Source organism: Enhydra lutris, unplaced genomic scaffold, assembly GCF_002288905.1.
Source record: "Enhydra lutris kenyoni isolate GAN:26980312 unplaced genomic scaffold, ASM228890v2 scaffoldscaffold24, whole genome shotgun sequence".
NCBI lineage: Eukaryota > Metazoa > Chordata > Mammalia > Carnivora > Mustelidae > Enhydra > Enhydra lutris.
Window position 1 is genome coordinate 30,153,411 of NW_019154108.1, and position 14,449 is coordinate 30,167,859.

At 35.9% G+C, this 14,449-nt stretch overlaps 1 protein-coding gene across 1 annotated transcript in view; it reads right to left on the bottom strand.

Moving 5' to 3' along the window:
* The window catches only part of LOC111150822 (dynein axonemal heavy chain 14), a 319,964-nt gene that overhangs the window by 262,319 nt on the left and 43,196 nt on the right, over positions 1 to 14,449 (bottom strand). The window contains exons 10-11 of the mRNA XM_022508439.1: positions 6,410 to 6,660; positions 1,183 to 1,312 (exon numbers count right to left, since the gene is read on the bottom strand). Of these exons, the coding sequence (XP_022364147.1) occupies positions 1,183 to 1,312; positions 6,410 to 6,660 (381 nt within the window). The remainder of the gene's footprint in view (positions 1 to 1,182; positions 1,313 to 6,409; positions 6,661 to 14,449) is intronic.

Below are 14,449 nucleotides of genomic sequence, written 5' to 3' on the forward strand. Positions count from 1 at the left end.
ACATTGAATTAAGAATTATTGGTAACAGAGGTGCTTCGGTGGTTCAGTTGGTTAAGTGTCTGACTCTTGATTTTGGCTCAGGTCATGATCTTGGGGTCTTCAGACTGAGCCTTGTGTCAAGCTCCACACTCAGCAGGAATCCGCTTCTCTCTCTCTCTCCTCCTCTCTGCCTCCACCCCTACTCTTGCTCGTACTCTCTCTCTCTCTCTCAAATAAAAAATCTTAGAAAAGAATTATGGATAATAATACATCAAAAGGGAATAAAAATAACAAGCCATCTAGTAGGAAAAGATAATGGCAATATAGACGTGAAGAATTCCTACAAAATAATAAGAAAAATCAATCCAGGAGATTAATGAGCAAAAATCTCCAATAACCTATTTTTTTAAATACACTACTAATAAGAGAAATACAAATTAAAACAAAAAATGTAGACATTTTCCCTTTTTACCAAGCGTACTTAAAATATTTTTTAAAGGAAAAAATGTGTCAAGTATACACATTATATACAGTGCTATCTCATAAAAATGCTGCTTTTGCCAAACAGGACAAGCATCTACCACATAAAGTTTAATCCCAGTAAAATACTGTGTTGGGGTGGGGTGGGATATAATTCTTCATGGCAAGAAAAGATTACCTAATGGAAATTTTTCTAGGATTCTGTCAAGATTTTTCATATTTGTCTTGGGTCATTTTTTAGTTAATAACAATGAAAAAAGTACTCTGAAGAACAGCAAACAGAGGTATACAGTAGTGGGGGGCTAAAGGGAGTAGCTGCTACTTTAAAGAGGGTTGTCTCTCCTAACATTCCCATGTAAAGTAGGATACAGTATCACTCTGCATTCCCTTATCTTCCTTTGGTTTTCTTCATAGCACCCATCACTTCATTATCTTCTCTCTTGGCAGAATATAAACTCCAAGAGGCCAGGGGCTTGTTCTGCCCAACGCTGTAGCCCAGTGCCTAGCTCAGTGACTGGTAAATAGTAAGTACTCAGTAATGCACGAACAAACGAACCACCTGCATTAAGTGTAATTATAGCTTTCCATAGTAGGAGGGATGTCTCTGTGTGTGTGCAAGAAATTGTGAATGATCATAAATCGCATTTTTAATTCCCCTAAATTCCCAAACTTATTCATTTTACACCAAAAATCTATGCTTATATTTTTCAAAGACCATTTTACCTCGTTAATATCCGCTTCTGTTTTTACTTCTGACTTTAAAACTGAAGTGACACGTAAGTCTGAATCATCAACAAACTCTTCATAATCATCTGTTATCTTTTCAGTGACAGAAAAGACATTCTTGTATGATCTAGATTAAGAAATAAGAAGGAGAAAACGTCTTTCTAAACTTCCGTATCTTACTAATATCCACAACACCTAAATAATTAGACATTCCGCCAGAGAAGATATGTACAGATGGTCAATCAGTACAAGGTAAGATGCTCAGCATCACTTATTATCAGGGAACTACAAATCTAGGCCACAGTGAGCTGTAACTTTGCACCAGTTAGGACGGCTACTATTTTCTAAATGAGGGAAGCAATAAGTGTTAGTGAGGATTAGAGCCCTGGCACTTGCTGTTGGGAATCAAGGTAGGGCAGCTACCCCAGAAAACAGCAGGAAATGCCTCAGAGAGGTAAAATGCGGAATGGCCATAGGATCCAGCAACTCCACCTCAGGGCAAATACACAAAAGAATTGAAAACAAGGTCTCAAACAGAAATTTACACATCCCTGTTCATAACAACATCATTTACAACAGCAAAAGGTGAACACGACCCCAAATGTCCATCAGTAGAGATATAGGAGATAAATAAAATGTGGTATATACATACTGGATTATTATCTAGCCTTAAAAAAGAAAGAAATTCTCATACTTGTTACAACATGAATAAACCCTGAAAACATTATACTAAGCAAAGTTCAAATATGGTATGAGTACTCCACTGACTAAGGGACCTAGAACAGGTAAATTCATGGAGACAATCCTGTATATTAGAGGTCATAAGGCTTGGTGGGAGGAAGGGGGCCATGCACAGGGAATGAAGAGTTATTGTATACGCACAGAGAGTCCCAGTTTAGGATGATGAAAATGTTCTGGAAATGGATATGGTGATGGTTGCACAACACTGTGAATGTGCTTAATGGTACTGAATTCTATTTCTTATATTTTACTACAGTAAAAAAATCATGTTTCACTTCAGCAAAATATTCTATGATTGTTAACTGGGGGAAGTAAAAAGATGAAGCATTTTTATGGAAAAGTGAAGATTTACATATATATGCTAATAGGGAGATAAAATTTAAGCCATTATTATTAGGAAGATGGAAAATTCATAAACTGAAAAGCATAAGGGAACACTAGAACAAGGAGGTAGAGGGAGGAATTGGGAATTAAGTCATCTGACTGAATCAACAAAAATGAGAAAACTGAAAGGGAAAGAGAAAAAAGAACAAAGTAAAATAAATAATAAGCATAAGTGAAATGGAAGGAATAAAAGCAAAGCATACCACTTATTACTAAGTGTGAATAGATTCAATTTCTTAATCAAAAGACAGAAAGTATCAGATGGAGTTAGAAAGTAATATCAAACCATATGATAGACATCTCAATTTAAGGCGAAAAAATAAGGTAGAAAATAAACCTGTTAGGAATTTCTGGCAGAAGATAATGGCTGAAAATTTAAGAACATTTAAGAAAATCTTTCCACATACCCTCATAAAAATCAGAGAAATAGACAATTTGAATAGGACCACATCTATTAAAGAAATTTAAGAAACAACTCATAAGCTTTCAAAAATAGAAATCCGCTGACCCAGACAGGTTTTCTTGTGAATTCTGTCAAACATCTAAGGAAGAAATTATACCAGTTCATTCTACAAGCCCACTATTTTCCTGGAACCCAAACCAGACAAAGACATCACAAGAAAACTACAGACCAATATCCTTTATCCTTTATGAATAGAGACACAGAATTCCTCAATAAAATACCAGCAAACTCAAACTAGCTGCATATACAAAGGATCCTATACCATAATTGAGTGGAATTTATCCCAAGAATGCAAGGGTGGTTCAATGTATAAAAATGTGTATATTTAATTTAATGTACTATACCACATTAGTAGCATAAAATAAAAAAAACACACAACCATTTCAACTGACACAGAAAAATAGCATTTAACAAAATCCAACATTTCATGTAAAAACTTTTTTCTCTTTCCCTTTCAGTTTTCTCATTTTTGTTGATTCAGTCAGTAAAAACAGTAAACTAACAATAGAAGGAAATTTCCTCAACCTGATAAAAAAAGCACCTGCAAAAAACCCATAGCTAACAATGAAAAAAAGACCAAAGTTTCCCCTCTGAGATCAGGAATAAAACAGGAATGTTCACTCTTGCTGCTTCTAGTAACATTGTACTGAAGATTCTAGCCAGGGCGATTAGGCAACAAAAAGTAATAAAAGATGTAAGACTGGACAAAAAATAAGTAAAACTATCTCTCTTTGCAGGTGTCATGATCCTGCATAGAAAATCCAAAGGAGCAAAAACAAATAAACAAACAAACATAGAACTCATAGACAAGTTGAGTAAGATTGCTGGATACAAGATCAATATACAAAAACCAGCTATATTTCAATACATTAGCAATTAATAATCCAAAACAAAATTTAAAAAATTAATTCCAGTTATAACACCATCAAAAAGAATAAAATACTTAAGAATAAATAAATGAAGCATAACATATACACGGAAAAACAAGACCACTGAAAGAAATTAGACTACCTATACAAATGGCAAGACAATCTCACATTCATGGATTGGAAAACTTTATGCTATTAAAATGCAAATGCTCCCCTTATTTATCCACAGATTCAATGCAATCCCAATATAAATTCCAGCTACTTTTTTTTCAGAAACTGGCACTCTTATTCTATAATTCATATGTAAATGCAAGACAGCCAGAAGAGCCAAAACCATGTTGAAAAGGAACAATGTTGGAAGATTCACACTTTCCAATTTCAAAACTTACTACTATAATCAAGACAGTGCAGTACCAGCATAAGGACAGACATACAGATCAAGTGAATGAAATTTAGAGTCCAAAAAATAAACCCACACATCTATGGTCAACTGACTGTCAGCAAGTGTGCCAAGACAATTCAATGAAGAAAGAAGAGTCTTTTCAGTAAGTCGTGGTGGGACAACTGGACATCCATATGGGAAAGAATGAATTTAAGACCCTTACCTCACACTGTATACAAAAATTAAAACAAAATGGATCAAAGAGCTGAATGTAGGAGCTAAAACTGAAAATCTTACAATATAGGTATCAGTCTTCATGACCCTGCATTAAGCAATGATCTTAGACATGATACTTAAAGTACAATTAAAGGAAAAATAAATTGGCCTTTTTCAAAACTAAATACTTTCGCTCCAAAGGATACTATCAAGAAATTGAAAAGACCCAGAGAATGGGAGAAAATTTTTGCAAATAATCTATTATATGGTAATAACAGGGGTCTTGTACCCAAAATATATCTTAAAAACTCTTTATAACTTAACAATAAAAAGACAACACAATTGAGAATTGGACAAAGGACATGAAAAGACGTTTCTTCAGAGAAGATACACAAATAGCCAATAATCACATGAAAGGATGTACATCATTAGTCACTATGGAAATACAAACCAATACTATTAAGAAGGTCAACAGAAACAGATTAATAATGATAGCTCCTACTCAGCAGGCATTTACTCTGTTTATTCTCAAACAACATTATGTATAGGTATAATTGTTATCTCTAGTCTACAGATGAGGAAACTGAGGTCTAAAGATTTTATTTATGTTTCTTAGCTTACTATTACTAGCTAACCTAAGTTATGCAATATGTCAGAGATGAAAAAGGGATTAAAACCCCGGTGGTATGACTCCAAAAACATATGTACTTGAACCACTACACACATATTCCTCCTATAACACTAAAATACATAAATTTACATATACATACATATATATGCATATATATACACATACATGAGACATGCTGTATTTTTAAAATGAACTATGAAATAGTACACTAAGATTACAACAGAAAAATACATAGGAAAAGTCTAGGAGAAATTATACCAAAATAATAAGACATTGTATTTAAGTGATGGAATTAAGGTAATTTCCGTTTTTCAAATTTTCCTATTATATGATGAATTAACTATAGTATCTTTTAAAAAATTATGTTCAAAATTAAAAACTTCTCCTAAACACACAAACACACAGATAAACACACACCTGTAGTTTTAGGAGAAATACAATTCTAATGTGCTATTACTACTAAATAGTTGTGCTCTTATATTGGTTAAAGTCCTAGCACTGACTTAAAGTACTTATGAGGTCTCAGAGAAGTGATTTGAGCTCTGTTGGATTCAGTAGCAAATTACAGAAACAGTATATTATCTTTAAGAATCTTCAAAATTTTATGAATTTATTTTTCACTAACTCTAATACTGAAATTCTGATTTGACTTAAAATGATATTGCTAAATTCTGACAGTTTGAACATAAACTATTCTACAGTGTCAATTCATATTCCATGATTCACAAATTACAGCGATAGATCCAGTTGTGGAAAATAAGAAAAATGCTTTAACATTAGTATTTAAATATAAGGTGAAAATACAGGGCACCTGGGTGGCTCAGGTAGTTAAGCATCTACCTTCAGCTCGGGTCATGATCTCGGGGTCCTGAGATGGAGCCCTGCATCAGGCTCTCTGCTCGGTGGGGAGTTTACTTCTCCTCCCTCTCTGTGAGTATGCACGCATGCTTGCTCTCTCTCAAATAAATAAAATCTTTTTTTTTTTAAAGATGAAAACATTTTGTTTTCAATAGATATTTAGAAAATTGCCTCGAATGCAAATCGAACTTTGTGACTACTGCCAGAATCATTCTTACAAATGATTTTTTAAGAACTAGTTCTGAACTTTGAAGATACAGCATATCTATATATAGGATTGCCAGATTTAGCAAATTTATACAGAACACCAAATTAAAACTGAATTCCAAGATAAACAGTGATTTTTAGTATAGGTAATATTTGGGACATACTTACACTAAGATTATTATTCATTACCTGAATTTCAAAACTCACTGAACATCATAGAGTTCACATAGCAACCTAGCCTATGCAGAATATTTTTTGGGCGGGAAGGAAATTTTCTTAAATTTTATGCACAGTATTAATGAAAGTATTACCAGATAAGAAGTTCAGATAATTGCAAAGAATGAGTACATATAATTTGCTGTGAGGAGAATTTTCAAATTCTAGCTTAAATTATTGGATATTTCCTCCATAAGTGATAATATATTACATTGTGATCACAAATCTCTTTTGTAAGTAAAAAAATTTTGATTTACTTAATGAGATCTTCATTCCTTTTTTCCCTTGAAAATGGCATTCTAGCAGAATTATTAAATAATTCCAAAAGTAGTGTGACTGCAGTATTCATTAGTTTACGGATGAGTTCCTGAAATATGTAGTCAACCAGCAGCAGAAACCTCAGAACAGTTTCTAATAAACGTCGATATTTAGGCAGCTTGAAATGTACAGTGTCATCTTCAGAGAGGTTTGACTCAAAGTATTCTTTAATTTCTTTCTTTTCTGCCACCTACAGTTCAATAAACATTTGAGAAACAAGGGATAATTTCTTATGTTAATATAGCATGATTACTAATGTATAGTATTTTCATTAGTCTGAACAACACTGCAACTATACACTATTATGACAATTTTCATGAAAATTTTATAGTTGCACTGTATTTAAACAAGGAGACAAAAAGAAGCCTATGAAGCTTGGGGTCTCATTTATGAAGAGATAAGTTTATGGAACTCAGGAAGGACATAGCCATGATTTCTAAGCACTCCTACATAGAGGGACCCTTCTCAAGTACACCATCGGGGACACAGCAAACAATGGGGGGCGGGAGTCAAGTATAAATGCTAGGCTTCCTAAAATCCAGCCCAATACTGCCTCTCTTATGCGAGGCTACAGCAATTTGACTCCTTTTTTTGTTTTTAATACATATATATCATACAGAATTAAGAAAAAATTTAAATTCATCAAATCCAATGTTAGAGTTTTACCCTTTAAATAATGTATCTCTTAAGACAACTGACATAGTATGTTACTAGGGAATGGCCATCAGGACTTCCAAACTGTGCCCTCTAAAATAATCCCAAAGTTGGGCAAATGGTTCTTTTTAGACACATAAACATTTTTTTTAATTATTGATGGACTTTTAAAATTCTAAAAATATTTCCAATATTTGTTCACCTATTCATTCTTATTTTTTGCTCCATTGATACTTAAATATCCTTTCCAAATTGTTTTCTAATTTTTAAAAACACAACTGCATTTATTTATGTTGCCTCTCTTCATGTCTCTTTTTTTTCAATTTGTATTTTTTCTTTTTTAAATTAATTAGGTCAGTTGATTATCAATTTGGCAAGTTTTTTTCCAGTACTGGTTGATTCTCTGGAGGAATGGTTACCACGGTGATGTAGTTCTTTACTGGGCATAGCTATGCTGGGCCTGACAAATGAAATACTGACTTTGTTAATAGATTATGTATTTATTGAAAATGTCATGTTTTTCCAGGATAGGCCACATGATTTGAAAACTTTATGTGCAAAATGCATTTCAATTAGTAAAACAGTGAGGCAGAGTCTATTAACTATTCAAAATAAGGATTTTTAGCACTGGTACTAAAAGAATTTTAAGTAGCTCAGTAACTGTATCAGTATAAAAGTATACAGTAGTAGCCTGGTAATGCTGGCCTTTTTATGGACTATTCTGAGGCTGACGGAGATTCTGAAACTGACAGGCAGCTAGGTAGATATTCTCTCCCATCAGAGGCTCTATTCTAGGTCAGGCATATTCCAAGGCTGATGGCAGCTTTCGGTTTCCATCCCGTCAGTTCTGTGGTGCCCGTGCTGTGTCTGGGCAGTCCCCACTGGTGCCCAGAACACTTTTTAACCCAGCCGTACTTTGGATCCACCTGCTGAGCTGAGGCTCTATCATTAGAAACTCTGATTTAATTGGTCGAGGGAGGTCCCAGATATCAATATTTAGTAAGAGCCCCCCATCGCCACCCCGCCAGCCGATTCTGGTGTGCTGCCTAGAGTTTGGCCTCTTAGTCATCACACATTTCAGTTTTACAAAATCACCCAAATGGCACTGTAGGAAAGCCCAGCCTCTGCCCCTGACAAGGATCAACAAGTAAGACAGGTGTCCATGAACAAAACCAGTTCTGGGAGAGCTCTGGAGTCCACCGAAGAAACTTCGCAACACAGTGAAACAGATGTCCTGAGAACAGCCATGTGAAAAGAGAAAGAAGACAGCCTTAATTTGCCCACATCATCCCATCCCCAGCTGGCATTGCTCAGCACCAAGAGGAAACTTCCCAGCTAGAAAGAGTTGCCCTCATCAGGAAAGAAGAGCAGAGTGAGCAACCGGCTTCTCCAGACTTCGGGGCACTGAACAAAAGGCCCCACTTCCATTTTGCCCTGCCCAGACCAGCAAAGCTGAGATGGACAGAGATGGCTAAAACAAGGGAGAAAAACACATACCGCCTATTGCAGCCATGCAGGAGTGATCCCCGTTCCCAGTAACCTGCTCAACATAAAAATGCAATAGCTTTTGCCACTAAAGAAGGCCTCGGTAGCCAGCACAGCTGCTGCAGACCCCCAGCAGATCCCACTAGCTCTTGACATATAGGTATTTGTATTCACCAATGCCAGCTGCCTAAGTTCATCTCCGTCCCCTCCCTTCTTCACCCCCACCAGAGCCTGGGAACCACACTGTCAGCCAGCCCCGGTTTCTGCAGGTGTATGAGGACAAGACACCTGCTTAGACCCCCATGACTGACCCCCACCATGCACATTCTTGGGGCTATTTCCTAAGTTGTGCATTTGCACACTGCTGACCTAACACCTGTCACTGGCCTTAAATGCCATGTACAGGGGTGTGACCCAACAGCCACAGTAGTACATAATGACAGCCAGGTGCCAGCAGCTACCAAGTACACCCACAGCTGGCCTGGTCCTTGCTGCTTACCCTGACCCTTACCAGCATGTGTGTCTCCAACTAGCTCTTGCCACACTGGAGAAACCTGCAGATGACCTGAACAGTCATATGTGTATACCCCACCAGTTTCAGCCACCACAACCATCAGCCATGGTCCCTAGCTATTGGACCTGGAGCCACTATGGAAAACCCTCACAGCCACAGCAGGCCTCCATAGTATTTGCCAAGGACCATAGAGCTATCAATGCTGTGGTCCCCAGAGGCCCAAGCAAAGACACGTCGTCATGCCCCAGGACCTGGAGCAGTTACACAGCCCCATATCTGGCACACTGTGCCACTAACTCCAGGATCCCAGATGCTCCAGCATGCCCTACTTACAGTGAAATTCTTCCCTTATCAAAGGCAGGTCTTAGTGTCTGGAGGAAGTGACTTCTTCTTCAAATGCACAGATACCTTTACAAGGCTACAGGGATCACAGAAAATCAGGGAAACATGAGTCCACCAATGTAAAACTCAGTCACTGACCCTAAAGAAGTGGATATCCAAGGATTTCCAACAAAGAATTCAAAGTAATTATTCCAAAGATGCTCAGAGACAAAAACAGACACACAGATCAATGCAACAGGATAGAGAACCCAGAAATGGATGCTCAACTCTGTGGTCAATTAATCTTCAACAAAGCAGGAAAGAACATTCAGTAGAAAGAACACAGTCTCTTCAACAAATGGTGTTGGGAAAACAAGTCAGCAACATGCAGAAGAATGAAACTGGACCACTTTCTGACACCATACACAAAAATAAGTTCAAAATGGATGCAAGACCTAAGTGTGAGATAGGAATCCATCAAAATCCTACAGGAGAACATAGGCAGCAACCTCTGCAACTTCAGCCACAACAACTTCTTGCTAGACATGTCTCCAGAGGCAAGGGAAACAAAAGCAAAAATGAACTAGTAGGACTTTGTCAAGATAAAAAACTGCACAGCAAAGGAAACAACAAAACTAAAAGAAAAACTAAACTAAACTAAACAAAACTAAAACAACAAAACTAAAAAATGGAAGAAGATGTTTGGAAACGACCTATCTGATAAAGGGTTAGTATCCAAAATCTATAAAGAACTTATTAAACTCAACACCCCAAAACCAAAAAAAAAAAAAAAATCCAGTTAAGAAATGGGCAGAAGACATGCATAGGCATTTTTCCAAAGAAGACACCCAGATGGCCAAGAGACACATGAAAAGATGTTCAACATCGCTCATCATCAGGGAAATGCAAATCAAAACCACAATGAGATTATCACCTCATACCAGTCAGAATGGCTAAAATAAAAAACACAAGAAACTAGAGATGTTGGTGAAGATGCAGAAAAAAGAGGAACCCTCTGACACTATGGGTGAGAATGCAAACTGGCGCAGCCACTCTGGAAAAGAGTATGGAGGGTCCTCAAAAAGTTAAAATAGAGCTATCCTACAACCCAGCAATTTAACTACTAGGTATTTGCTCAAGGATACAAAAATACCAATTCAAAGAGGCACCTGTACCTTCAATATTTATAGCAACATTATCAACAAAAGCCAAATTATGGAAAGAGCTCAGGTATCCATAGACAGATGACTGGATAAAGAAGATGGGATATATATGTGTCCATTGACAGATGAATGAATAAAGAAGATGTGATGTGATGTGTGTGCATGTATATAAATATATACATATACACACATATAGGAATAATACTCAGCCATTAAAAAGAACAAAATCTTGCCATTTGCAATGATGTGGATAGAGCTACAGTATATTATGCTAAACAAAATAAGTCTGTCAGAGAAAGACAAATACTGTGATTTCACTCATATGTGGAATTTAAGAAACAACAGATGAACATAAGGAAAGGGGAAAAAAAGAGAGGGAGGCAAACCATAAAGAGACTTTAAAACTATAGAGAACAAACTGAGGGTTGATGGAGGGAAATGGGTGGGGAGATGGGCTAAACAGGTGATGGCTGTTAAGGAGGGCACTTGTGATGAGCACTGGGTGTTTTATATGTGATGAATCATTAAATTCTACTCCTGAAACCAACATTACACTATATGTCAACTAACTAGAATTTAAATAAAACCTTAAAAAAAAGATGCTCAGAGATCTACAAGAAGAGAACACAGATAAATAATTTAATGATATGAGGAAAACAACACAAACAAAATGAGATGCTCAAAAAGAGAAAATGTAAAAAAGAAACAAAAAGATATTCAGAGTTAAAAATATAATAACTGAATGAAGAATTCAACAGAGAGCTTCAACAACAGACTTCACAAAGTGTAAGAAAAAAACAAGTGAACTACAAGACAGATCAATTTGTATTATCCAACCAGAGATAAAAGAAAAATGAGTAAAAGGAGTGAAGAAAGCCTACATAATCTATTGGATACTAAGAAACGAATCAATTTTTGAATTATTGAAGGTCCAAGAAAGAAAAGAGAGGGGAAAAAGACAGAAAGTTTTTATAAAGAAAATGGTAACTTTCCAAATCTGGAGAGAGACTTGTATAACCAAGTTCATGAAACTCACAAGCCACTAAACAAAATCAAAGAGATCCTCTCCAGAATACAGAATAAAACTGTCAAAAATCAAAGAAAAGGACAAAATCTTTCAGCCAGGAGAGGAGGGGAAAAAAAAATTTGTAACTTACAAGGGAATTCCCATAAGGCCATCAGCAGATTTCTGAGTAGAAATTTTACAGCCCAGGAGAGAGTGGGAAGATATACTCAAAGAGCTGGGGAAAATACTGCCAATGAAGCATAACTTATGCAGTAAAACTGTCCTTCAGAAATGAAGGAGCACTAAAGACCTTCCCAGACAAACAAGAGCTGAAGGAATTCCTTACCACTAGACATACCCTACAAGAAATGATGGAAAGTATTGTTCAAGCTGAAGTGAAAAGGTGCTAGGGTGCTAGGTTGTAAAATGAAAATATACAAGAGAGTGATAAAGGAAGGAACACATTCAGACTTTGAACACTCTAAAAATGTAATACAGTGGGGTATTAACCACTGACTGCCATGTAAAAGTTAAGGAAAAAGAGTATTAAAAAGAACTATAGCTCCACTAACATTAATGTTAATGGACATACAAATTATGGGTAAATTAGGGGTAAATTATGTCAACAAAAACATAGAAGGAGGGGAGAATAAAATGGTAGAGTTTTGTTGTGATCAAAGTTATCAATGTAAAATAGATTGATATCTAGAAGATGTTTTAAGTAACCCTCATAATAACTACACAGCAAAAAGCTATAGGAGATTCACAAAATATAAAGAGAATCAAAATACAGCACTATGGAAAATCATCAATTCACAATGGAAAGCATCAAGAGAAGAAGAAAGGAACAGGGAACTACAAAACAGCCAGAAAACATAAGAAGGTATTAGTAAGTCCTTACCTATCAATTATCATTCTAAAAAAAATGGATTGAATTCTCCAATCAAAAGATACGACTATGAACAGTTTTTTGCCCACAAATTGGTTAACCTAGAAGAAACAGATAAATTACTAGAAACATAGAATCTACCAAGTCTGAATCAGGAAGCACAAATAACAATTAAGGACACTAAATCGGTAATCAAAAACTTCCCAACAAAGAAGAATCCAAGACTATTTGGTTTCCTTTGCAAATTCTACCAAACATTTAATGAAGAATTAATGCCAATCTTGTTTAAACTCTTCCAAAAACCCTGAAGAGGGCACACACTCCCAAACTCATTTTACAGCATTAATCTGATACCAAAGCTAGATAAGAACACCACAAGAAAACTACAGACCAATATCCCTGATGAATATAGATGCAAAAATTCTCCACAAAATACTAGCAAACCCAATTCAACAACACGTTAAAAGGATTACATACTATAATCAGGCAGGATATATCTCTTGGATGCAAGGATGGTTCAATATACACAAATCAGTAAATAAGACATATCCCATTAATGGAAGGATAAAAATCACATGATCATTTTAATAGATGCAGAAAAAGCATATGACACAATACAACATTCTTTGATGATAAAAATGTTCAACAAATTGGGTAGGGAAGGAACATACCTCAACATATTAAGGACCATACATGACAAGTTCACAGCTATCATCATCAGACCCAATAGTTGAAAAGTTGGAAGTTTTTCCTCTAAGATCAAAAACAAGACAAGGGTGCCCAGTCTCTCCACGTCTATTAAACATAGTACTGGAAGACCAGCAAGAGTAATCAGGCAAAAAAAAAAAAAAAAGTACCTGAATCAGAAAAATAGAAGTAAAATTGTCTCTGTTTTCAGATGATACAATCTTATATGTAGAAAATCTTAAAAGATTCACCAAAAATATACTAAAACTAATAATCAAGATACAGAAATTGTTGCATTTCTATAGCAACAAAATAACCTGAAAAAGAGATAAAGAAAACAATCTCATTCTTAATAAAACAAATAAAAACAAAAAACAATAAAATACGTAGGAATAGTAACCAAGAAGGTTAAAAGATCCACACACTGAAAACTGCAATTTTTTTTTTAAGATTTTATTTATTTATTTGAGGGAGGATGAGTGAGAGAGAGCATGAGAGAGGAGAAGGTCAGAGGGAGAAGCAGACTCCCCAAGGAGCTGGAAGCCCAATGCGGGACTCGATCCTGGAATTCCGGGATCATGACCTGAGCCGAGGCAGTTGCTCAACCAACTGAGCCACCCAGGTGCCCTGAAAACTGCAATTTTTAAAAATCAAAGTACAGTTGACATACAATGTTGTAGTCGTCTCTGGTACACCACGTAAGGATTTGACAATTCTATACAGTATTACAGTCGCCACAATAAATGTTCTAACATCTCTCACCATACAATATTATTACAACAGATATTCCCTATGCTATACTCTTCATCTCCAGGTTTTATTTATAACTGGACATTTGTACTTTTTAATCCCCTTCACCTATTTTGCCCATTCCCAAAGCCTCTTCCCTCTGGCAACCACTAGTTTGTTCTACAGATTTACGAATCTGTTTGTTTGTTCCTTTTTTTAGACTGCACATATAAATGAAACCATATAGTATCTGTCTGTCTGACTTATTTCACTTAACATAGTCCCCTCTGGGTCTAATCCATGTTGTTGTAAATGGTAAAATGCCACTCTCTTCTATGGCCAAGTAATATTTCATTGTGTGTATGTACTACACCTTTATTCATTCATCTACCAGCCAACATTTAGGTTGCGTCCATATCTTCACTATTGCATATAATGCCGCGGTAAACATAGGTGTGCATGCGCCTTTTCAAATTAGTGTTTTCATTTTCTTTGGGTAGATAACCCAGTAATGGAATTACTGAATCATAT